The 25,175-nt window shown below is 39.3% G+C and overlaps 1 protein-coding gene across 4 annotated transcripts in view; it reads right to left on the minus strand.

Annotated features, from left to right (window-relative positions):
- JAG2 (jagged canonical Notch ligand 2) overlaps nucleotides 1-25,175 on the minus strand; it is a 68,600-nt gene that overhangs the window by 34,169 nt on the left and 9,256 nt on the right. For all 4 annotated transcript variants that reach the window (XM_030948870.1, XM_030948873.1, XM_030948872.1 and 1 more), the window contains exons 3-5: nucleotides 8,644-8,698; nucleotides 1,723-1,977; nucleotides 711-771 (exon numbers count right to left, since the gene is read on the minus strand). In XM_030948870.1, coding sequence (XP_030804730.1) covers nucleotides 711-771; nucleotides 1,723-1,977; nucleotides 8,644-8,698 — 371 coding nt within the window. The remainder of the gene's footprint in view (nucleotides 1-710; nucleotides 772-1,722; nucleotides 1,978-8,643; nucleotides 8,699-25,175) is intronic.

A 25,175-nucleotide genomic window follows, 5' to 3' on the forward strand; every position in this document is an offset into this window, starting at 1 on the left:
AAATTTGCAAGTGGACCTGTCCCATTTCTTCAACAGCCAGTGTAAAAATAACACCCACTTCCCCTTGACCTACTACATTGAATGCCTGAACCTTTACAGGAAAACAATCAACTGCCCTTGCTATCACAGTCGACTTCAGCTGCTTCAGAAAGTTAAGGGAACATTTCACTCTGTTCTCTCATATTTAGGGACCAAAGAAATTTACCTGGGGTAGAAAGTTTAGGCTGGGGTTGCTACCGTGTCTCTATTATTACTAAAACCCTTTTGTTCTTGGAACAGCAACATTTATATTTTGGTGATCAAAATGTAATTGAGTGCTCTAGGAGTGTGAGCATTTGCTCATCTAACAGTCCAAAGAACAAGCTTTCCCTTTCCATTTGAGAGCAACAAATATATAGAGATTAAAACTCCTAAAGATTTTGAAAATAATATTAAAAATATTGATTTTCTCATTCAATAAAGGCACAGTTTTGAACTACATGAAGCAAATCTGTTTAGTCCTATATAGGCAAAAAATAGCATCACAAAACAATTCAGAGTATATGCAGTTCTTAGACATATGACATCTACTTCAAATCCATTTCCATCCTGTTCTTGTACAGAATTTTTCCATTTTAAAGTAGACTTATTGAAAAGTAGCAATATACATTGAGGATACTTGAGAATCAGTGCTCCCCCAAAAAAAAAGATACTCAAGCATGCAGACTTACTTGCATTCCCCAGGTACACTGCAGCCCCCATGGAGCAAATTACATCCTTGTTTACACACAGCTGTAGACACAAAAAGATTTGGGCATCAGTCTGGGCAGCCAGGTATCCATTAGTGCAGCAGCAATGTGGAGCTCTTCAGGCAGGGCTCCTGTCATTTAGCCTGTCTGTTATATGTGCAAAGCAGACTGCCTTCTCTGCCATGTTCCAATAGTTGTTCCTTCCAGAGAGTTATTTCACAGAACACAGCCCCATTACAGCCAAAAAGCTTTGCAGCAGGACTGTCAGCACTCAAACTTTTATGAAATACAGTTGTTTTTAAAACCTGGTATAAGACTGGTATTTTGCTGGAAATCCAGAACTTTAAGTGATACATGACCTTGAGTAAGCTGTAAAAACAGTCCTTCCCATCATTAACAAGCTTTTTACTGAAAAGGAACAGAAAACAAAACTAAAAAGCCCTCAGCAGAAGGAAGACTATATCAAATAATTTTAGCACTAATTACTGAAGGTAAAATGCAGAGGTATTTGATTGAGTGGTACATTAAAAGATGCAACTACACTTGAATTTCTGTTCCCATTAAGAGCTATCAAAAAGCTTTCAGCTTTGCACACTTTTCACTCAAAACTGTTTCATTTGCAGAAACAGTGTTATGGGTGCATTTTTACAGCATTGCAGTCTACTGTGTAAGTGATGATATCACTTCAATAAAATCTTACATTAACAGATGTAATGCATCATTTTGCTTTGAAAGAACACCACCATCGAATAAAGTAAATTAGTAAAAGGATGTTTCCCTGAATACTAGATTTGTTTAGGTATGTTCACAGCACACACCAGAAGCAACACTGTATCCTGTGCTCCACTTTTCACTGAGGATGTTTAATTTAAAGATTTGTATTGAAAGGACAAAGCCTGTAAGTCCTAAAATTAATATGCTACAGCACTGACACCAGAGAAATACCTACAGCAGTTTACAGTAGGTTTCATCCAAGACAAAGGAAATATACTACCTTGTTTGCATTCTTCTCCCATCCAACCTTCCATGCAGGCTTTGTTTCCATTTTGATCACAAGTGTAGTGACCAACAAAGTCATCTCGAGGGCCACAGAACTTGTTGCACAGAGCACTGTAGTAATTTTCATCACATTTCACCCTTATTTGCACTTCAAAGTGGGCAACAGGACCATTGATCTGTAGGGTCTTCCATCGATCTTCTGGGTTGATCATGCCAGCATGTGCCACTCGCTCTATTAACAAGTTTTCACCTTTTTGGAAAGAAAGGTCAATTCAACAGGGGGTTAAGTTTGATAGCACACAAGGACATATGGAATCCAATCAGAAGTACTCAACTGGTTAAGGGAAAATCCAAGCAAAGAAAATGTTAAGATGATAAAGATCTACTGTATAACTGAATTTTCCTTTGCTTTGCAGAGTTCATTACAGGAAGGCCAATTTAAAAAGTGTCCCAAAGGAAATATTAAAAAACCCTGGAACATAATCCATAGGAAATAGCTTATTTTTCAAGGCAGCCAAACATACCACACCCACATGCTGACAACTAGCAGCTTTATCTTGATCTGAGGCTCTTCTTGCCTCCTTTTTGTTCTTATAAAATTGCAAGATCTGCATAATTTCATAGCTGAGATAAAGTTCTCTGCTGCAAGTTTAATTTAAAAAAATAAAGTAAAACACACTATATTCAATTTGCTGCACAATCACTGAGCAATAATGAATGCTCCAGTAGGCTTGCATTATATACACAAACTAGCTCGTTTCCCTTTTATTATTGACTCTAAAATAAAGGCAAAACATTTAACAACCATTCCATAGAACACTAGACAGCTAGTGTTTGACATTTTGAGAAGAAATAAACAAGTGAACCCAGGATTGTCAAGGGCCATTCTCAGCTCTGTAACTTCCTTATCCTCACCCCCAGGGAAACTCCTGATAACTGTGATCTCTGCTGCAGAACACTCTGTGAGCATCTTGCCTAGTCCCCATGGAAAGCAGCAGCTCTGCTACTGCCAGGCTCCACTCACTGAGGCCAAACCTGCACAAAGAATTACACATCCCAGGGGAAAAGAGGATTCTAGGCTGTAACACTACAGAAAGTGCCAACACAAAGTATTGTCATTCACATAAATATCCATTTTGTATCTTTATCCATGTAATTCTTTGTATAGAAGCTTCAATACCAGGAGGTGAGACAGTTATAGCCAGTCCAATGAAATTACAAAATTGCTTCAGCAAATATTGAGAATAAGCAAAGCTCAGGGTAGGGGGTAAGGGCAGACAGTGAGCAAGCCCAATGGCAGGAGTTTTCTAATGGGTTCACCATTCAAATCTGGTACCACCCTGCTGTACAGCTTTTCTGGGTGACTAAAAGTTGCGTCTGGAACTGCAAAAGCTATTCAAGGATGAGAAAAAGGTACACATGCTTCACTTGAACACATTAATTTCATACACATTTATGAAATAGCTGTAATATTGCCTGCTCAGAGTTTCAGCACCCATTTTCTTTAAAGAAAGATTCCGTAAATTACATGTTAAAAGAAATGAATAATCAAAAACTTGCCCACAGCCAGAGGCTGAGATGATAGTGAGACAAAGTCTGAAGATCAAATTATTAATAATATAGAACAAGCCAAGCTGGTAGCGAGCAATTCTAAGCTACCACCTTTAGCAAACTCATTTTACCTACCCAGTTGTTTTCTAGAACTCATTAACCTTATATGTTTAGAAAACAAAACCCAAGGAGTGACTGCTTCTCAACCAGAACATTGACAGTTTAGAGCAATCCTGTGCAAAATCTCTTAGCAAAGTGTTTTCAGCCACTCCAATTACAAAAGAGAAGAATAGTTACAGAATTAGCAGGCTCTCCAAAGCATCTTGCTCTCTTGGCATCTTTATCCAAGCCTGCTTCTATAAAAATGTTTCCTCTTGAAATTTAAAAACATTGAACTTAAAAAGAATCCCCTTTAACTAAGCATTGAAAGGTACTCCAGTTTTTAAGACCTCACAGTATCACTCTGCTTTATTATTAAAAGTGGTGTTGCCATGCATAAACTGTAAGTCATGCTTGCTTGGACTAGACTGCATAAAACATTTTATGGCTGGCCAAGACACACTGAAGCCTATCCCTCTTCTTTAACTCTCATTCCTTATAACTCTGTGTATAAACTGCTCTGTTATCCAGCAGCATGTATAAGATAGAAAAGGCTGCCTGCATTTTATTTTTGACCAAGAGAACATTTATCATAACAATCACCACTAGAAGTTTAATTATTAGATAGAATCACAGAATTTTTAGGTTGGAAAAGACCTTTAAGGTCATCAAAGCCCAACCATTAACCCAGGACTGCCAAGGCCACCACTAAACCATGTCCCCAGGTGCCACATCTCCACATGTTTCAAATACCCCCAGGGATGGTGACACCACCACTTCCCTGGGCAGATCTCAGCATCTGTTAATAATCTCGTTTTCCTCCATTCACTGTTGAAAAACTATTAAGGAAAACATGCTGAATCACTGGATGGTCAAGGAAAATTAAACAAATAGCAAATATATATTACAGAGCTGCTTTCCTGCTATAAAAGCAACATAGGCTCCTTATAAACAGCTGCAGCAGCCACTGCTGTGAAAGTGTTGCCTCAAAGTGCATCAGATTGACTGAAGAACAGGTCCTGAGATTAAAGGAGTGGCTCATATAATAAAATTCTTATCAGGCATCTTCAGGCTAATGGAGATTCATCAGACCCAGTTAACTGGAACAAGCATTACAGCTACTGCAAATATACCTATGCAGAACAGACCTCTTGGTACCAGGGGTAAAGAACAGGGGAAATAACCCAAGAGTGCTCTTTTTATCTTTTTGAACACTCAAACTTTATCTTCACAAGCTCCTCTGAAAAGGAATGTATTCAGAGTCTTAAGGGTTTTTCCTCAAAAAACTTATCAGTATAAGTAGGGTTTAACAGCCTAAATAAGCAAGCCAAATCATTTACCCTGAGCCACAAAAGGCATGAGGGAAGCAGCTCCAAGCCATTTCATTTATAATACTAAATTCTTATGTACCAAAGTATGAGAGTTCTGTTTAACTTCAAATTTAACACTGATCCTGGTTAGAAGGTGCATCTTCCAGAGAGATCTGTAAACACAGGGAGGAACGTGTTTGTCAAGGTTTCTCCTTCCTCCCCCACAATACCAAAGCGTGTCTGAAGAGATCCAGCCTCTCTCACCTAACTGTTTTGATGAGACAAGTTTGCTCCCTGCATCTGACTCTGCCATAGAAGTTCACCTTAGGGGTTCACACTTACTACTTTTAGCCTTCAGTAAAGGCATAACTGAATTTCTCTGGTTATTGGTCAAAAAGGCACATTCATTACTCAAACTTACATACACACAATGTAAGCAATTTCCTTGATTAACAGGTTTTCTACAAGCCTCTCTAGAAAAGCAGATAGTGGTACAGATGTTTGCATAAAAGGAGATGATGCCTAAAAGGTAGTTCTTTAATTAATGTTCCCAGAGCATCTGATTCTTGGAAGAGAAAGCCTTGTCTGAAGAGTATTTAACTGTGCAGTATACAAACAAGAGCACTGCCCATCAGCACCCCAACCCTCTGCAGAGGTCAGACATCCCCAACAGGGCTGTAGAAAAGGGGATGCTGGTAGTTTTTTGTAAGGGAACACACATGTTCATGTGACATCACATGAACTTCACACCCAAAGGAGCAGGAGGTGCCCATCTCAGGAAGGACATTCTCTCCAGAAATATCTTTTGAGCACTGTGGACAGATGAGTCTCCTACAGATTAATGGGAAGGACCAAAGCAACCACTGCATGCCTGCAGCAGACACAGAGTCAAATGGAAAGTTACTTCCCACGTTAAGATGCCACCTTGCTTTGTCAAGGCAGGGCTGGGTTGGGCATTGCCAAGAGCTCTGCTGAAGTCTGCCAAGTCAAGTGACTTACCTGGAAAGTGGAACTGCTGCGACAGATGACAGTGAGCAGGCCCTCTGCAGTGACTTTGTATCTAAGCCAGTTTCCTCTCCCCCTCTTCCACCCTCCCCAAAGCAAACAAGTGGTAACACTACACTGCCCCAAGCTTACCCCCGAGCCAACCCTGCTGCACACAGGAGGAGAAAAACACCAGCAGTTCAGGAACTGGGGGTGAAAGACCCTCTAAAGAATTTGTACAGGAGAAACATTTGCTGTGGCGGACTTGCTCTTGAGATGGTTCTTCACAGGTCAGCTCTGAGTCCCCCTGCCTTCACTAAGTGCAAGAAGAATGAAGGATTCTAGGACACAGGGAGGGAACAATGACAAATGCTCTAGAACCCTCAAGTTGTTCACTGGAAGCCTCTCTTTCTAGGTTTTAGGGGAGGTTTTTTGTTTGCTTGTTGTGTTGTTTGGGTTTTGTTGTTTATTTTTGTTGTTTTTGTTTTTAATATCCACTTTAGAGTCTAAGCTGGAACACAGATCCTACTTTTAACTTTCAGCCTTACTCATCCCCATTAAAGGAAAGCAAAACCTGACTCTAGAACTAATTAATCAGTTTATAAACAGACTCTGGCAATTACTTTGATTAATCTATCTTACAGTAGCAACAGAAGATACATGTAACGTGATCCCCAGATCAGCACAGTGCTCAGGATTGACAGGGAGTTAAGCTTTCCACAGACATTCACTTCACCCCTCCAGGACCAGATACGGTCTTTTCTCTGGAGGAGCTGCTGTATTCCCTCTTCTCTAACATGTGAATTTTTTACTGATCTGTGCCTGTTTGGCAGTTGGGTGGTGCTTGCAAAAATACATCTTTGAATTGAAGCATCTTTGTGTCTCAACAGATTGACAAGGCAAAATCTACTGGAGGACTCACTGCCAAGATCCCTCAAAAAAGAGAAAACCTCCAGGCATTAAGGAATTCTTCTTAAGAATCTTATATGCAAATGTAAAATGAAGCCCAGCAAAGCTTCTATAAACACATCTCTATAACAGAATCAGAAAACTGACTATAGAAACATTAAACCAAGACAAGCACTTCCCTAGTCTTCTGCCAAATTACAGGCCAAGAAAGCCTTCCTAAATTCACCTGACAAGCCTTCAAGCTTTCAGCTGCAATACAACTTTGCAGTACCTCTCTCTGGCAGCCTAAATTAAAGGGAAGTTCATTGTCCATCAGCAGTTTCTCATAGAGCTAAACTGTAATCTGACACTTATATACTCTCCCACAGTTCATAGAAACTGTTAATTTAAAGAGATGGCACACTGGGCCCTCCAGAAAACACTCTATATCCTGTTGGCCTCAAGTTCAGGGAAAAAAAAAAAAAGAATGCAAGTAAAGAGCTTTGTTAGAGCTTGTTAAACTAAAAAGCATAACAAAGACCTAACACAAGCCTGAGATAACTGTCTTCTTATCAAGTGTATTCAAAAGAAATATGGGGTTTAAAGCTACAGATTTGCAATAGGATTCAGCAAATTCTAAGAAATAAACAGAACGTTACAATACTATAAATTTATTACTAAGCTAATTAAAAATGAAATCCAGCACTTGAATGCATACAGATGATTTGCAGAATAGGCTGTCTCTTTATGCTCAGTCCTTTCTACATCATCTCATGAGTTTATCTGCCCTCTGTAACTAGGGCATGAATATTCTAATATTTGCTGTACTAGCTGCCTCTAGATAAATTATTCCCAAGCTGGAAACCATTTAAATTAATTAACATCACATAGTATATTTTAAACAAAGCATTCAAGAGGATTCCTCCAATCTGTTACTGTGTAGGATATCTAAACTTATTCAAGATTTGGGCTTACTCTGCTCAGCACACAAGATCTCATTTTGAATAGCACACCCAGCTTTAGGAAGTGCCATTCAAGAAGGCTGTGGACAAACTCAACTGAAGGGCTGCAGCAACATTAATCAGAGATGTAAAGAAAACACAGCCAATAGAAAAAGGCTAAAGGAGCTGTTAAACAAGACAAGCTTAACTCTAACAGAAGAAGGGTTCAAGAACTAGTTAAACTAAAAACTCATCATTACTGATACAGAATCTGATGATGATTTGGGACAAATATAACCTTTTCACTATCTTAATGGTCAAACACTTACCTTCCCCTACACTGATCCCAACAATGAAATGAAACAGTCCATCAATAACCACAATGCAAGCCTGAGGTTCATTTTTATCTTGTAGTCAGAAGCACTGGCTATTTTAGGACATATTTGTAAACCATTTACAAAGAGTAGGTTCAAGCTGGAGTCCTGCTTCAGCAGCATTATGGCAATCAGCACCTTTATATGATTTTGAAATATTTATAAAATAATCTTGCTTTCACTTCAGATCAATAACCCTGCCTTGACACTGAGTATTAGCATTTACAGACTGAAAATGCAAGGTAAGCTCCAGTATTTGAGGAGAATCAGAGAATGGATCATACCATCATAAAGAACAACTTCAACAAAACCGTGAAGTATGCTTTCCTTATGGGGAGCAAGAATGCTTAATTGCTCACATGATCATGGAAATTACTGCATAGCCTGATCACAGGCAGACTGAGGAGAATTTGAAGTGCAACTCTACAGATTATCTTCCTTTTTCTAAAAAAAATAAAGGGCCCAGCATGATTTGTAAACATTTTTTTAGAGCTAATTATCAAGAGTCTTTGATAATTAGAACAAAAGAGTAATTACACCCTTTTGTTACAACTGTCCATTCTTTTTCCTATACAGCAATAATTTTTCATAGTTCCTAACCCAATACTCACTGTTTGGATTTGTACATGCCCTTTACTTGAACAACAGCTTTGCCTAGAGCTGATCTGGAGGGATGGCTTATTGCAGCAGGATACAATTTCCCCCCTCCCCAGCCTCCACACATACAGCACAGGGTAAGTACAAATTCAAGCTTTACATAAATACTCACCAGCTTTTGTATCATTATCCCAATCCCATGCTTCTAATATTAATGTGAACGACCTCTGAAAAAAAAACAAGATGCCAATTAGACAGTAATAAAAAACTGTTATAACCAGACAAACTGATTTGAAATAAGTAGATATTACTGCTACAAGAAAGCCAACTGAAAGCAGTAGAAAATTTCACTTCTCTGTTGTCACGTGAAAGCCCTGGAAGGCATCTTCTCAAAAGAATGACATATAACAGCATTAAACATTGTGGGACAAGCCATGTTAACAGCAAAAAAAAAATTCCATGCATACACACACATTGAGGGCTGAATTATTATTACTCTCCTCCCACTGCACCTAATTCTCAGCTTTGCTTAGCCACAGAAATCCCCTTCAGAAGCAGCCCTAAAAGGTTTAAATGAAATGAGGTTCTGGACCTTGGGAAACAGCTGGGATATTTAAGACTTAAGCAACTGAACCACCTCCCCTAAAATGGAACGAGAGACATCCTTTAGAAAGTGCATGAAAGATAAGTCTGTACCAGATCTGTTTTACAGAAAAACATATCTAAAGAAGAATACACAATTCACCCTGCATCTATCAAAAATTTAGACTTCTTTCTCATGAAAGGGTAACATAAAAAACAACTACAAAAGACACAGCGAAACAATTATTACAGTAAGCACACCTGGCATTGTACTTTTCCCTGAGGAAAGAAAAAACCCATGATTTTAGACAGTTCCTAAATGATTTAGAAAAAACAAGAAGCCTTTACTTCACTAAACCAAGGCTTCAGGCATTTTCCTTGGTTTATGATCAAAAATGTTGGACAGATGTTAATATTCAAATACTAAACTTATTTAGAAAAAAGTTATGCATACAGGTAATTTTTAACTGCTTTGAGTTGAACAAGAATAGCTGTCAAAGCATCCAGCTTTGATAGTTTCCAAGTGCTACAAGTAACATTGAGAGCCTCACATACATTGAAAATCAAGGAAAAATCATCATGAACAGGAAAGAGTTACTGCAGCACTATCCTAAAATCCTCCTATACACATCTTCATGCAGAGCCAAGCCCTGATGTGTGCACAGTTCCCAGCCTAATGATCTATAAATCCACATGGGTATGGGGACATTCAGCCAAGAAATTGCAAGGATCCTCTTTGGAAGAGGATTATGTAAGAATTCAGCCATCTTTCACAGGGGCATTAGGACTACTTTACTGTTACATCAAGAGAAGTGTGTTTTTATTTTGAGATAGGTCCTTAAGTGCTTTACACACCCCTCAACTCCACACCAAGGAGAGTTATCATAACTCTGAAACCTCCCCATTTAAGAACAGCAGCCACAACAGGATCAGTGCTGAGGTCTTCCATGACTACAGCAGAATCATTCCACTCAGAAACAATGCGCTTGAGTGTTTATTTTCCTACTGCTCAGTTACATTAATATACAAACCACAATTCAGCCTTTGAAAATAAGTCCTTCTACTGTGTTTTCAGCTTCAGACATATACTATGGAAGATGATTTTACATCACTGAAACAGAAACCGGTTTAGTGGTGACTATTTAGATTAGACTAAAGAAAGGAAGGGGAAAGAGAGCTCAGGAGTGACCATACTGGACAGAGACATACTTGAGCTTGTACTGCTCTTGGAAATGGACAATTGAGAGAGATCAGTTGAGAAAGCAAAGAGCTCTACCTCTGAGGTACGATAGCACAGCTCAACCCCACCCAATTTTTAAAGACAAACATTAGCAGAGCATTTTAGTAGCTTCACCCTCCAAATCCCTGCACTCCCCAGTCTCAGCACTTCGGATTCTACTGTACTCTGAAAACACTACCTGCAAACCCTCTTCCTATCTGCTTCCCTATCTGCTACCTGAAAAAAACACCCATCTATTGAATAGTTGAAAAAATAAGTTCTATATAATACTGCTCTAACATCATCTTTTGGCAACAGCATGTCTCCTTATTTTGTATCAAAATTATTAACTAATCCAGAATTTTGCAAATCAATGCAAAGTCCAAAGTTATCCACATCTTCCAGTTTTAACTACTTACCTTCTAACATATCCTTTCGTTTTCCTACGTTCCATTGATTTGTATTAGAAGTATAGACCAGTGCTCAAGTGCCTCCAGATGTCCATTTATATAAAGGCTGGTCTTTCCTACTGCAAATTGGCTGTTACATCTGATTGCCCACAAAAGGCAGCAAAAAAATTTAAGATGGACTTGGTGTCTTAGGAAACAGACCAGTCATCTATGCTTTCCCATCATACCATTTGATAGCAGATTTGAATCTGTGCTCAGGATGCTAAGGAACTTTGATGGGTAAAAATTTCCATGCAAAGCACTGTTCCAGCATGATCATGCTGGACAGTGTGGATAAATAAGCATTTTAAGAAGCTTAAAACAAGAAATCCCACAGCTCTGGTGGCAAACCTCATGGTCTAAGTTGGCATAGTCTCTGGAGCCGAAAATACTGCTTTACGATCTAATAAAAACTTAATAGCACATTATGAGCAGCTATGGCTCTGGTGCAGAGCTGCTCCTCCAAAATGTGGAGGAGCCCACACAGCTCATGCTGCCTCCTCGTGGCTTTGCAAGCCCCAGGTCCCACACGCCTGGTCTCCAGAATTTGCTTAGACCATCCTCCCACTGGTCAGGAACCACAGCCCACCTGTAATGAGTTTAAAGAACCTACACAGCAAAGACAACACAAAGCCTTTTAAATCCGTTCACTTCCCTGTGTCTACTTTTATGGGTGACCAGGCTGGCACTTGGCTGGTCACACATGAGCAAGCATTTGGAGTGTAACCTTTCAGGAAGGCCTGCAGTCACACTTGCAGGAGATTAGAGATGTTAATCAAATGACATTACACAGTATTGATAGACAAATCTGTATTTACTGGACCATCAGTTTCAGCTAGGACAGTACTCAGTTGTACAACTTCTGCTCTCTGCTGGGTTACACAGTCACCCTTTAAAAGCCCCAAACAGACACAGCAAGAATGCAACTGTAAAACTGATTTTTATGGGTATTTTACCTCTAGAGAAGATAGTTAAGGTTACCAACCCAACCTGTCAGCCTTCCTCATCTCCAGTTGGCCAATAACTTGAAAGAGGAATTCCTCCCTGTGGTAGTGCAATGGATCATCACATAACTACGGCATCTCAAAAGAGAAAACTGGTCCTTAACCCACTCGTTCAAAAAACCCAGTCTTGCCCACTACCACATATACCAAGTCTTGCACTAGGATCTGCTTACATGTCTTTGAATTTTGCACTTCACTGTAAAACAACAGCTGAAAACTTACAAAAAAGCATCTGTGTTACTAAATGTGTTCATAATACGCAGCACTGAGAGCTTCCTACTTATGGCTCAATTATCAGAAACACATTTTTACTACGAAAATCATTCACTATTGGAAATTTTAACATCCATACACTCACCCTGAGTGTAACCTTATCCGATAACCAGAGTAAGCACTGAAGTTTAATAACACTAATGGATATAAATTTTAAAGCATATTTTCAGCTTCATACTGGCCATATTCATTTTATGAAAACTCTACCATCAGCTGACATTAGTCACATGTGCACTCTTCTACAGAAAGTCTTAACACAAACTAACCACCACAATCCACTTACACCAGCCACAAGTAGCTCCTCTATAGCATTGACACCTGACATCTTTCTTAAAATGTGCTTACAGAAATCAGCAACTAAACTTGCATTAATTTAGCTCTTGTCCAGAACCTAAGGAGTACCTATACAGCAAATATTTAACCCCTCACATCATCCAGCAGTGTCTTGGCTTTTTGACGTATCTTTAATATGAACAGACTCGCTTGAAAGTTATTTAAGAACATGTTTTCCACAGAGACTGTTGATGTAAGTGTGCTCAAGTTCATGCATAAATCTAACAAAAAACACTACACAAGTATCCTAAAAATGTCCCAAAATCATGAGCCTGACACATAATACACATACACATCACCACACCTTCTGCTTTAACTTGCACACAACTCTTGCTGTAGGCTAATAGAACAGCAGGACATGTATATTCCAGTCTGCTCTGATCTTTGCAAAAAGCTTTGTGAAGTATTATCTGTTGTTCATTTCAACCAATACTAGTAAAATATTTAGAAAATATTGTTAAATGACCAGGGCACTGATTTGAGGGGGAGGGGATGGGGGTATGGAACATACAGCACTGGAAACTGACTTGATTCTACCAATTCTGGTGATTTGGTTTATTTTTGAAAGAATTAAACACACCATCATTTGTGCTCATCATATCAAAACTCAGAAGATGTTAAAGGCTACGAGTCAGAAAAGCAACAGTGCACTTCTGCAGAAGAGCACAGCTTATGCAAGAGCCACTTCGTAGGAGTCAACTAAACAGATATGCCAAGTAGCTTGGAAAGATACAAATTAAGTCTGTTGATCCTGGTGATGCTGCCTCAGTTGTGTTTTTTTTTTTTTTCCTCAGGATTTGTGTTTACACAAGCAACTTCAAAGCATTATTCCTCTGTTTACACCAAACAAAACACTCCCCACACTATCCCAGAGACCTCCTTTCTGGGGAGGGGGGAAACAAGACCTGTAATATTGGTTTGGCACTGTCTTTTCATGAACTGTTACTATCACCTTGGTATCTGCAAATCAACATTCAAAAGGTAGGGGTTTTTCTCTGGCAAACCAGTCATGTCAGAATTTTCATCCCAAGAGAGATGATCAATCTGATGACAGCATTTTCAGCCAGGTATAGAACTTAGAATCTCCAACCCACAGTCTGAAAAATGCCAGAAGTGAAGCGCGAGATGAAATCAATACTTGAAGTTTTCTGCGTCAATAACATTCTTTTGTGACTTTTATGCTAACAGGCAAAAAGTTATTAATTTCACATGAATTAAAGGACTGATTGGATTGTCTACACAGAAAAACACTTTAAGAATCAGCTATGAAGCAGAAAAAAGTGCTGCTCCTAAACAAATCCCAAGCCCACCTTATCTTCCTGTTCTACAGTCACACAATAAATGCAGGGTCTCATCTCCAGTAAATACTCTTTCTTTTGAAACCTCAGTCAAGCACAGGAAACGGTTGTACTCAAACATTTCAAATGTCCAAACACTGTATAGCATATCACTAGTTTTACTGCAGGTTAATTTTTGTAATTTCTGGAACAAGCCACCACCAGTATTTCTCGCAGCCAAGTCCATTAAGTCTTGATCAGCCCAGTCAATTCTCACACTTGCTTTCATAAGAAACTTTGAGCCAAGTGAGACAAGCACAGGTCTGGAGGCTTGCCCCCCCTCTTTTTTTGCTTCAGCACCTCTCCCCCTCCCCCAGGCAGCCTGCTTGCATGGAAAAAGCTGACTTCAAGGCAAGCATATTCCATTTCCTTCCCCAGGAACTCTGCAGCAAGTTCATACAACTTCCTCATGAATAACCCAGAGGTGGAAAGTGAATAAGGAAAAAATGAAGAAAGACTCTGAGAAGATCGAGGACTCATAGTCAATACAAGTTCAGGGGTTCAGGTTTATCTCTTAAAAACAGACATTATAAAGTCATAATAGGGACCTTTACTGAAGGAGTAAACCATCCCCATTTGGGAGGGAACATGGGGGTTGGGGGCAGGGACAGGGTAAAGGGCTTTTTCTGAAATTTGAAGGATGTTTCATCCACTTGCATGCAAGAAACTTGTCTGCTGAATTCAGAGACCATGCACCATGCAAAATCAGAAAGATGACCATCCTTTACATCTTCATGTTTCATTTAAGGAGTGACCATAGTGAGTCCTAAGCCTTCTCATTGGAAATCAGGGCCAAACAACCCCATTTTATTAGGAGTGGAAACCTGGGTTAGAGTCCTGCAAACATCAGCAGCAGATAGCAGAAAGCAGTTGAGCAAGTTCAAGTTTTCTATTTGAGAGCAATTACTGCAGTTATACTCCTCTTGGCCCAGTCACAAAAGCAAGATGATGTTTACAAACTCTGGAGCCCTACTGTTGTGTGAGGGGAACTCTTTGTGAATTAGCCCCACCTGACAAACTTTAGGAAGTCTGCAAAACCAGGGAGGGCTGAGAGGGGCTATTTTTTGCCATGGTTAACAGACAACAGGCTGATATCTCCTCCTACATGAGTCTGAACACTCATTCCACTCCTCCACCAAACTAAGCAAAACCTGCGCTGGAGGAGTGTGTATGTGTGTGTGCATGTGGGGGTGGCAGAGGGAAATCTAGACTATTAAGATAATTTCATTGCAAAAAGAGCACAAATAAAAACAACAGGTGAATAAGAGTCAGTCCTGGAGTAAATATATCAAATTTAACACCCAGGCAGAGACTCACTTCAGGTAAAGAAAATTACCCAGCAACTAGGTGGAGGTAATCCTATCAACAACCAGCTGCGTGCATCTGAAAGATAAAACAACTTGAAGGAGGAACTCAAAGGGGTATTACAACACCCATTTGGCAGTGCCTAGTGTTTTACAAAACAGGAGCAGTGTGCTTCTCTCCAGGGTGATCAAACCACCAGGATCCTGACATATCTTACCAGACAATACATTTGTAGTAAGATCTTCAGAAGTCTGAAGATACTCTGATCCTCCTGCAGCGGCAGAATGCAGCAGGAGTTTCCCAGTGTGAAGGGGTCTTTATATATCAAGGAACCTCAAACATTTTGGCTGTGGAGCTCTTAAAATCATCACAAGTTAAATACTAGCTTTGGCTATTGCCTGTAGGAAACAGAACCATTTTCACAAAAGCCCAAAATGCCATGACAGACTGGATCTCCTCAAGGCACGACATTAACACAGTCACCTCAGACCACATAAAAGCAAAGTGAGAGCCCTCAGGAGATCCATCTACATATGGGAAGCTAAACCATGGGAATAGACTCCACAGCTTTCTTGTAACTTAGCACCCTAGACAGAAACTCAAAGCACATCTCAGCCAAGTCAACCTTGTGACAAATGGCAAGTCAGAGATGGCACATTTGGTTCAGCACTGGCCCTGACCTCTGATAGCACCTGTCAGACAGCTGCTGCAGCCAGGGCAGCAGCATCCCTGAGGAAAAAGGAAACAGGCACCCCAGGAACAGTTTTCACAGCACCAGAAACAAGTAATCAGCTTCTCATTTAAAAAAACTGCAGGAGATGTGACCAGGCAGCAGTCACGTGAGGATTTAATCTGAAGAGGAGCTCATCTGCCGACTTCTCTCAGCTCCTGGAAGAGCCCCTCCCTATTTTAAAGCAGTGCCTTTCACCATTACACACGTAGCAGTAATGCTAGTCCAAGGGAACAGCAGTAATGCTTGCCTCTGCTTTTTATAGCTGTCTGCTGTTCATCCCCACCCTATCCATCCCCCTTCCCCTGATTCCAGCATGTACACATCTCTGCTGTGTTCAGGGAGATTAAGTTCCAACTATGAAGTCTGAGCTGCCAACTGTGGCCACTTAAATTTCAGCAAACACCATAGGATTGACTTAGAAATCATCTGTTTTCTATATACTTTCAGAACAAAAAAAAAAGAAACCATCAATGAAAATTCAGCTACTCAGGACTCCATGATAACTTGCCTTTCCTGATATTTTCCAGCAAGAAACAAGAATTTCAATGTTTAACACCAATTCATGCTATAAGCTGTCAGTTTTCTTGAAACACTTCTATTTTACTGCAAATGCCTTCTGCCTGTGCCATTTCTAGGCACCTCCTCTGTGACACAAGTCTCAACAAAAGAATTGGCTTTTAATCAATACATCAAGGAGGAATTTTTTTTTCCAACTGAATAAGCAAGTTTAATGCTTATGAAAAAATAATTTCATCTTGGATGAATGACCAGTAACTTTATTCTAGTTACTAGAACAATGACATTCTAGGTGGTCTTTAAACAACTTATTCTTATCTCTTTCCATTGTATTCTTCAGAATCTTTGTTGAATTCTGCTGTAGGAGGACTACAGCATTGCAAATCTCATTTTAACTTCCAACCTTGTTGAATGTAAACTAATTTTCACAGAGCCCATCACAACCCTGGGTTAATGACACCTGTGACCTTGTTCTTCTGTGCAAATGTGTACTGATAAGCAAGGTTTCACTAAATAGATCTTTTGATAACTATAACCAGCTACTCCTTCAATCCACCAAAGCCATGCAGCTTCTCCCAGCTAAGCAAGTTCCCTTCACAAACTCAACACAAGTTCTTTGATCACAGCAAGAGATCTGCCTCCCACTTTTTTCCATGTCTTGACTACTTAATATTTAGAAGTCTGTTGAAAAGAGCACCCTGGATAGGAAAAGAAGTTAGAGAAAAACAAAAATCTTACAGAAGGGGGACTGTAGAAATCAAAGGTCCAGAGAAATGCAAGAAGGAACAAAGGATCAAGTTATTTCCCTGGGGATGGGTCAGGAGTAAATAATCTATTTCCATGGTCTTGGCAAGAACTAAAAGGTAAGAAAGGAAGCTAACAGGAGTCATGGCCAGAAGAGGTGAAGTCAGAGGAGATGGCATTTTAGGCACAACTTGGCAAAATGTTACACAGGTGGCCCAAGGGAAAAGTGGTTTTAAGAGTTTTGTGGGTCCAAGGGCAAACTGGCACAAATACTTTGGAGAGACCAACCACAACTATTTCTGGAGGCTCTCATGTTGAAAACAAAGCTAGGGACAATGACAAGCAGTTTTCTATATTCTTGCCCTTGACATCCTATGAACATTTGTTTATATTTCCTGAACTCCAGTTCCAGTACAGGTGTGGTTTGAAGCAAGCATTTCACTTTTTCTGATGGCTGACATTAAAACAAGACAGTGCTAAAATTAATAAAATAATTACACTGTGGAATCTTGCACACCTGCCTGAGCCATTACCATCTATCCAGGATAATCAAAATTGTGACCAAGCAGTGTTTGAGGAAGAAAAGGAAGCCAGGAGAAACAAAGCACAATTCTAAATCAAATTTATAATTTTATCTTGGAACTTCTATTTGAAAACCATGACAGAAGAAGACATAATTAAAAAATCTAATCAAGATTCTCCTTTCTGCAACACTGAAATGTCACATGAAATAGAACAAATGCAGAAATCACCAACCCATGCATGCTATTTAGTCAGGTACCTGTTGCAGTGAATGCAATAGATGCTATTCAGATAAAAAAGACAAGCTGATCTAAATCTACTAACTGGGAGATCTTATTATTTAAAATAAAGGTTTGGAAGACTGTAGGCTTCTGAAACTTCCCCTGAGGAAAAGGTAATCCAGACAGCCTTTTAATAGTGATTAAGTCAGGTGACACAAAGCAGAACATACTGTCATTCAAGGCAAGACAACAGAAATGCTCAAATACAGCAAGCACTTACTGCACTAGAAGATTGACAAGTGTCAAGTGAAAATAAAGCTTAATGATTTCATAGCAATTTTTCACACAAAAATTTCATCAGCGCATTTGTGACAAAAATCCTGGTTTAACTGTAAGAGAAAAAAACACTACTTGTTTTGGAGAAGACTGGTATACCAAGATTTACACAGAAAAATAACTGAAATAATTTCAAAATTCCTCTCCAAACTTTTGCTATTCTATTTACACTAGCCAAAACCAACCCCTACTGGCTTCCATGTGGCACATACGAGGGGTAGTGCTATTCCTAATTAACCTTCCACCACTGAGAAAGTGATTCTGCACTGTCTACATGTGCCACTGAGCCAAGTGTCACACCAGCCACACATGTTATTCCATACCAGCTGAAGAGTAAGCAAGAAATACTTCCCCCATTAAAAGCTGGGCCTCTCAGCCACTCAGGAACCAGCCTAAGGAACAAAACAGCATCTTCATTCTCCAGGGAGAATTAGGGGAAGAATAGAAAAGGAAAGGCAAAGATTAGTTTAGCATGACTGGCACAGAAGCTGTGAAGGCAAGAGCATCTGTGACAGTCTGGAAATAACAGCTAAAAATTGTCAGGACTTGAAAGGGAATAAAAAGTAAAAATCACTCACAGACTTGCTGCAGGACTTCCCTTACTTGACTGAACCACCCCAAATGCAACATTACTCTCCATAAAACACAACTTAAAATCACATAAAGAACCCTTGTCATTACACAAGATCCCAGACAAACTACTGGAAGAGCCAGTCTCTTCTCTCTCTCTCTAGAGCAAACCAGACTAATTAGCTAGATTTCCAAAAGATGCTCCTAGATACTCTGCTTGGACCCCTGAAGTACTCCTGATAAATGGAAACAGTAGATACACCCTTTTTAGCCATTCGAGTGGGCCTCAATATCTGTGTGCCTGGCAGTTGCTACAGGCTCAGCCCAGGCCTCAGACAACACAAATTTGGAATTTGAGCAGAGATCAGAACCCTTAGTGACCTCAGGAGATGCATTTTAGACCAAAATTAACAGGAGTAGAGAAGCAGGAATTAAGACATCACAGGTCTCCTGGAGCCATACCTATATACAGGTAAACCAACTGCTGGTAATGTTTTTCATTTGAACTTTTTCACACTCTCCAGTAAGGAAAAAAATGCCTCAAGTTTTTGTCAGTAAGCACATAAGACTTTCTCCTGCAGGTCTCCAACAAGTCCTGAGAAAAACTTGCAGAAACTCAATAGCCTTTGAAAGCTCTGTGAAACTGCTTTTCTTCCAGGTAAAAGAGGCCCAGCTCACCAATTCTACTCCAACCTCCTCAGATCTGCTGGGCAGAAGTCTAGCATCCCATAAAAAGCTTTAGGCATGTGGAAAAGAGCCTCAAAAAAGGAGAGCTTGTCCTAGCAGCCAGAGCACAGCAATGCTCTGTTTATATATTGCCACTGGGAAAGAAAAATCAACACCATAGAGAAGAATGACACGTACACAAGGTAAAATCCACCTGAAAACAGTCTTAAACCAGCCTGCTCATCACTTTGCTTTGTTTCAAGTACTTGATAGGAGCTAATGATGAGCACAGAATACAAAACAGTTATAGAAGAATCATTAGTCATTCTTCCTACAGGCACAGCTCCCCTCTGCTAATTTACCCAAGTTATCTATATACACTAAACCTTTGTGTAGTCTGATTAAAAGTTAACAAATATTTGGGTATCCTTTGATATGGGTGTTACTGTGCCTGTCCCAGTGAGGTTTCTTGAAAGTATACTGGAATATAAAATAGGATTAGCCAGATATTCTTTTACACCTTACAAGAAATTAAATAGTAGAGAAGGCAGCCAATTGCCAACACAATTTTAAGTATAACAGCTACCAACCAGATCAATAGGATTTGGTATGGAACACTACAACCATATAAAAGGAAGAGACAACAGCCTAGTAGCCTACCTAATAACTGCCAAACAAATATCAGTTTGTATTCTGCCTCTCTCAAACAGGAGAGCCTAGTTAACATCCCCCAGTTGCACTTCTCTTTTTGAGAGTTCTAGTGCAAAAAAATTAAATTAACCCCATGTGCATCAATCCTGAAAACATATTTGAACCTTAAATAACAGCCTTCCATCCTATTCAGGGAGGACACAAGGTGTGATTTTTGAGATTAGAAATAAAATTAAATCAGAAATTATGTATAGTATCAGAGTGGCAATTCCAGTGGATGTTTCTTTGCTAGTATCCAGTTTTAGTGGACCAAAAATAAAAAATCAGAATCCTCTGGTTTAGATAGAGGATCACAGGATTAAGTATCAACACACATTTTGCCCAATCATTATGTTACAGAAAATAATCCAGCTATATCTTAAGATACTTTCATGATTTCACAGGTCATAAGCTCCAGTCCTTTCCACCACAGCTGGAACTGGCAGTGGGACTTTCCAGAAATCCACCCAGTTAATCCAATAGCAAAGAACAGAAGAAAGTATTGATGAAATTAGGGAACAAAGAAAAAAAAGACTTTTAGATACAGAGACGTGTACAAGTACACTACCAGGCAGACACTTGGGGACCATCTGAACATCACTCTATTAGATTTAAGAGGAAGCTTTCAGCCTTGCTACCACCTTTGAACTGTTTCAGACAAACTTGATATTAACCAAGTATCCACGTCCTACTCTTTTCCTAAAGTTTTGGAAGAAGTCCAAGATAAATTAAGCCCATTATACACACACTTTCTTGTTGCATTAATGAAAGCACAGCTAGATTGTCTCTTTTGAAGTGTATGTAACAACCATGAAGACCCATTAACGGTTAGTGCAAGACTTGTTTTATGCTAATATTTAGAATTCAAAGATGAACTAGTAATTAATACTGCTCTTCCCCTCCCCTCTGCACTCCATGTGGCATGGATATTAGTGTCCTCTGGGCACCTGAAGCCATGCATCATTATAATTTCAACTTGAAGTCAAGAGGGAATTAAACTAACTATGTAATAACATACTTTAATTATTGTTCTAAACACAGAACACCTGCATGCACTCCCTTTTGTATTGGAAATATGCATACTAAGAAGGTAAGCAAATATATATAAAAAAAAGATATGCCCTCAAGTTCTATGTATGCAAAGACCCCAGGAAGACAGAGTAGTGTTTTAATCTTAACCCTTTTAAATAATGTTAGCTGCTAATAGCACTGCAATCTTTCCCTTCATTTTTGAAAAAGCAAATGCCCACAAAACCAATCCCAGCTAATGAGCTCTAGATATCTTGCCTTTGGAAGAGGAGAGGCCCACACTCAACCACTGTTCCCAAGGGAGCAGGGATTGTGGCACTGTTTTTCTAAGTCCTCCTCAATTCCCTCATCAGTCCTACCCAACTGAGTCACCTCCAGAGCTCCTTGGGCAGCAGCAGCCACAGCTGAAAGGGGACACCAAACAAAGACTCCACTGGCCACAGTGGTGGCAGCAGCTGATGGCTCAAACCCTCATGCAACTCTAAACAAAATCCATTCTTTTCCTCCCATGGCTTTGGTTCTGAGCACAGGTATCACCACAGGCCTTCTCAACAATAAGAAACACAAATATTGTGTTTCTGTTTCTCTGTTTTATTGCTACATTGAGTCACACAACAACTTCAGTCAATTTGAACTTCACATTTCCACAAGGGACTTATCAAACGGTGTAGAACTGCTCATGGCTAGTAACAGAAGTGTCATTAACGCAAAAGAAAGGGACAACACACCTAAGGTGTCCTTCATTTCAGACCCCAGCAAAACACCAGCTCAGTTTTCAACTTCTGCACATGCTAAAGAAGCTGGCTGGGACACAATCAGAAATAAAACACCTTATTTTACTTCTCTGTAAATTTACAGGAATAAGTTGAGCAGAAAAATAAGAATCACTACTCTAAGAGTGGGTGCAAGTTCTTTCATGTAGATCAACACACACAAGGAACTTGAATAAAGGATTAAACAGGGATTATGCACAAAGTTAAATATACAAGGTAGAGCCAGAGTTTAGCTGAGAAAAAACTAAGTTCATAAACACATTCCTGAAACAAATGCTTCAATCATATCCCAGCAGCAGGACTGAATCTTCTGAGCAGTGCTTTGTGGCTACAGTAAATCTTTATCACATTTGCAGCACCAACCACTACAATGGATTTAATTACTATTAAAAATTAATTGCTTACAGCAGCAAAGAAACACAGCATAAAATAGCATATGTAGCCCACCATTCCAAGCTATTTGAATATAAACAACCAAGACATGATCAATCCCAACAAAGCAGCATCAGAACTTCAATATCCAATCATCTCTTCCAGATTCATGTAAATTGGAGGGGATCTGATATAGCTTTATGTTATTATGAATCAGACAAAAACCACAAATGGGTACACCTTTGGAAGGAAAACTTTGTAACAATGGTAGAAAAGTACATGAAGCAGCCTTTGAAAGTAAGCACATGCCCTGCAAATTTACTCTAAGCATATAAATTCAGAATGCTTTTCTATTTTTTCTCCTTCTCCTCCCACTAACATGGATCTAGAAGCTATGAAAGGGAGATTATGTCAGCAAGTCTTCAAATTTATTTCACTGCTGACCCCTAGTTACTCGTCTGGTGGGTAACAATGTTATAGCTTTCCTCATAAGCATGAGTATCAATAGAGAACACAACAAAGCCATGGAAAGTAGGCCAACATTAAAAAAAGCCAGAGTAATTTTGTAAGTCCAAAGCTGGGGCCATAAACCAAAAATGTCCCAGTGACTACTTTACAGTTTCAGCACTTCATTTGCCACTGACTCCCTGCTGTTCCAACTTTCTCCACATTCCTTGGCAAGCTGAAGATTCACAAAGTACCAAATCTTTAAAATCCATCCTAATGGCTTAGGGACAAACAAATTCTCACTGGTAGCAAGCTGCCACAAGCCAAGACTATCTTTCCTGTCAGCCAAAGTTATTTTGTTTACCTTACATCTGCAGTGATCTGGGAGTAGATATGAGCAGCTTGAGAAGCTCTGGTGATACACAACAGTTTGCACCTCTGCCTGAGCCCTGTGACAATTAACATTCTGACAGCCCTCAGACCAAGTCTGGGACACACAGTGTTAGATAAAGGGAATCTGAATTCTGCAAATTAACCTCTGAAGAATTGCCACCAGCTGGGTTTGGGCAACCACTTGACCTTCACTCTTCCAGAACAAGAGATGTGTGGTTTATAGTTTGGTAGTTTCCCCAGAACCCTGAAGCTATCACAGCTGAACAGCAAACATCAGAAGGCACTGCAGGAGCACTAAATATCTGACAGCCAACACCTTACACGTCTGTGCAAGTCCAAACACTTCATTTTCCCTACTTCCTTCCCTTCCTCATTTTCTGTTAGGAGAAAGCACCAATATGTGTGGATGAATCATGGAAAAATACTGTTCGACAAAGGTACCCAACAGCCAAACACAACACTAAAATATTCTGGGCCTATATATAAACACATGATTTAAACAACAGTTTATAACCAACACAGAGGTGCTATCAGGTCATTGTGGTCTGCAAAAACCAGTCACACTGAGGGGCAGCACATGGATATACCTGCCCTATACAGTCTAAGTAAGCACAGTCTGACTTTTAGACTTTGCTGATTTCATGTACCCAGCTACAATAGAAATTCCATGCTGTGATACAAGGAAAATCATGTCATTGTACCATAAGAGAGTCAGAACTATCAAAATCACCACTATTAAAAAAAAAAAAGAAAGGCACAGCAGCTAAAACTATTAAGCAGTAGCACAGGTTACCAGACAAGTGCTGTTAAAATTGTCCTCAGTCAGTAGGAAGAACACTAAACAGTACCAAAAACTGCACACTCTAAAAAGCTTTTACTTCAGTAAATTAACTGAAGATCAATAATTAAGCTATTTAAATATTTCTCAACTTACTGCTTAAAGCATATGTCAATCAAGTCTTCCAAGTATGAACAAGTTCCCTAATTAGATCTTAAGTTCTCCAGCTGGAATCCAGGACCTATTACATTAAGAGTGTAGATTCTGTCTTTGCAAAGTAGACTGTTGAACTTTGCAATGCTATAAACAGCATCATACATATTCAGGAAAAAGAAAAAAAAAGAAAAGAGGAAAGAACCCTATTTGATGCTTTAGTTAACTGTTAGCTCATACAATAATTCTCTCCAATTTGCATGAAGGGGTAAGGATATTTTTCTATCCACCATAGGATACTGCATCAGTATTAAGATTCACTAAGAGTCTGAAAATGTAAAATTTATCCAGTTTGAACGTTACATGCTTAAAGTTATTTAAGATGGTATGTTCACAGTACTAGAAAGTACTGGAGAGACTAGAGACACAGTGGATTATGTGGAACTAGAAGAAGCACTGTAACAATAATTTAAATGTTATAATAATCAAATTGTAACATACTAAACAAAGCCCACCAGAACATATCCTGCTGGGAGCAAGATATATATAATCAGGACTTTCAAGCCCAAAGCAGGATGTAAACAGATTGCAGTTTGTGTACTAATACTCCAGCCTTATCTCAGATTTAAAAATTTAAACCCAACCAAAAAAAAAAAAAAACTTCAGAGAATGAGCACCTGTGCATCTGTCCTAGGGCCATATAATTGGTTACTCAAGGACTATTAGGCTGTTTCTTAGCAACCTCTGCAAGCTCTAATCAAGTAAGACTAAGATTGTCATTTAGCCTTGAAATGCCTTGTCCCTTCCATCTAATGTAGCATTCTACTGAGGAGTAAACAGTCACTGCAACCACAGATAAAATCCAGGCTTACTACATGATTCAGAGTTCTTGTTATCAGAAGATCCTCATGTTAAATATGCCTTTTACACTTTATTTACCATCTGAAACAGTAATAATAAAATATATATTTCATTTTTCTCCTTTATATACAAATTAAAGGCTAGCTACAACTATGAAGAAAACCCTTGGGAATGGTTCAACAAATGAGCATAAGGTATAGCTCAACTCTTAAACAACATTTTATAATTGTAAATCATTCCCCAAATATAATAATAGGAAAAATGGTTAAAAGCAAAAGCAGTGGTAGTGACATTTCAGGTAAATAGCAAGCATTTCTCTCAGAGCTGAATAGCATTTAAGTCTTTGGTGATGCTGAAATGCGTCTACTATGTTGCATACACTGAACTTCTAAAATTAA

This window comes from Camarhynchus parvulus, chromosome 5 (assembly GCF_901933205.1).
Source record: "Camarhynchus parvulus chromosome 5, STF_HiC, whole genome shotgun sequence".
Classification (NCBI taxonomy): domain Eukaryota; kingdom Metazoa; phylum Chordata; class Aves; order Passeriformes; family Thraupidae; genus Camarhynchus; species Camarhynchus parvulus.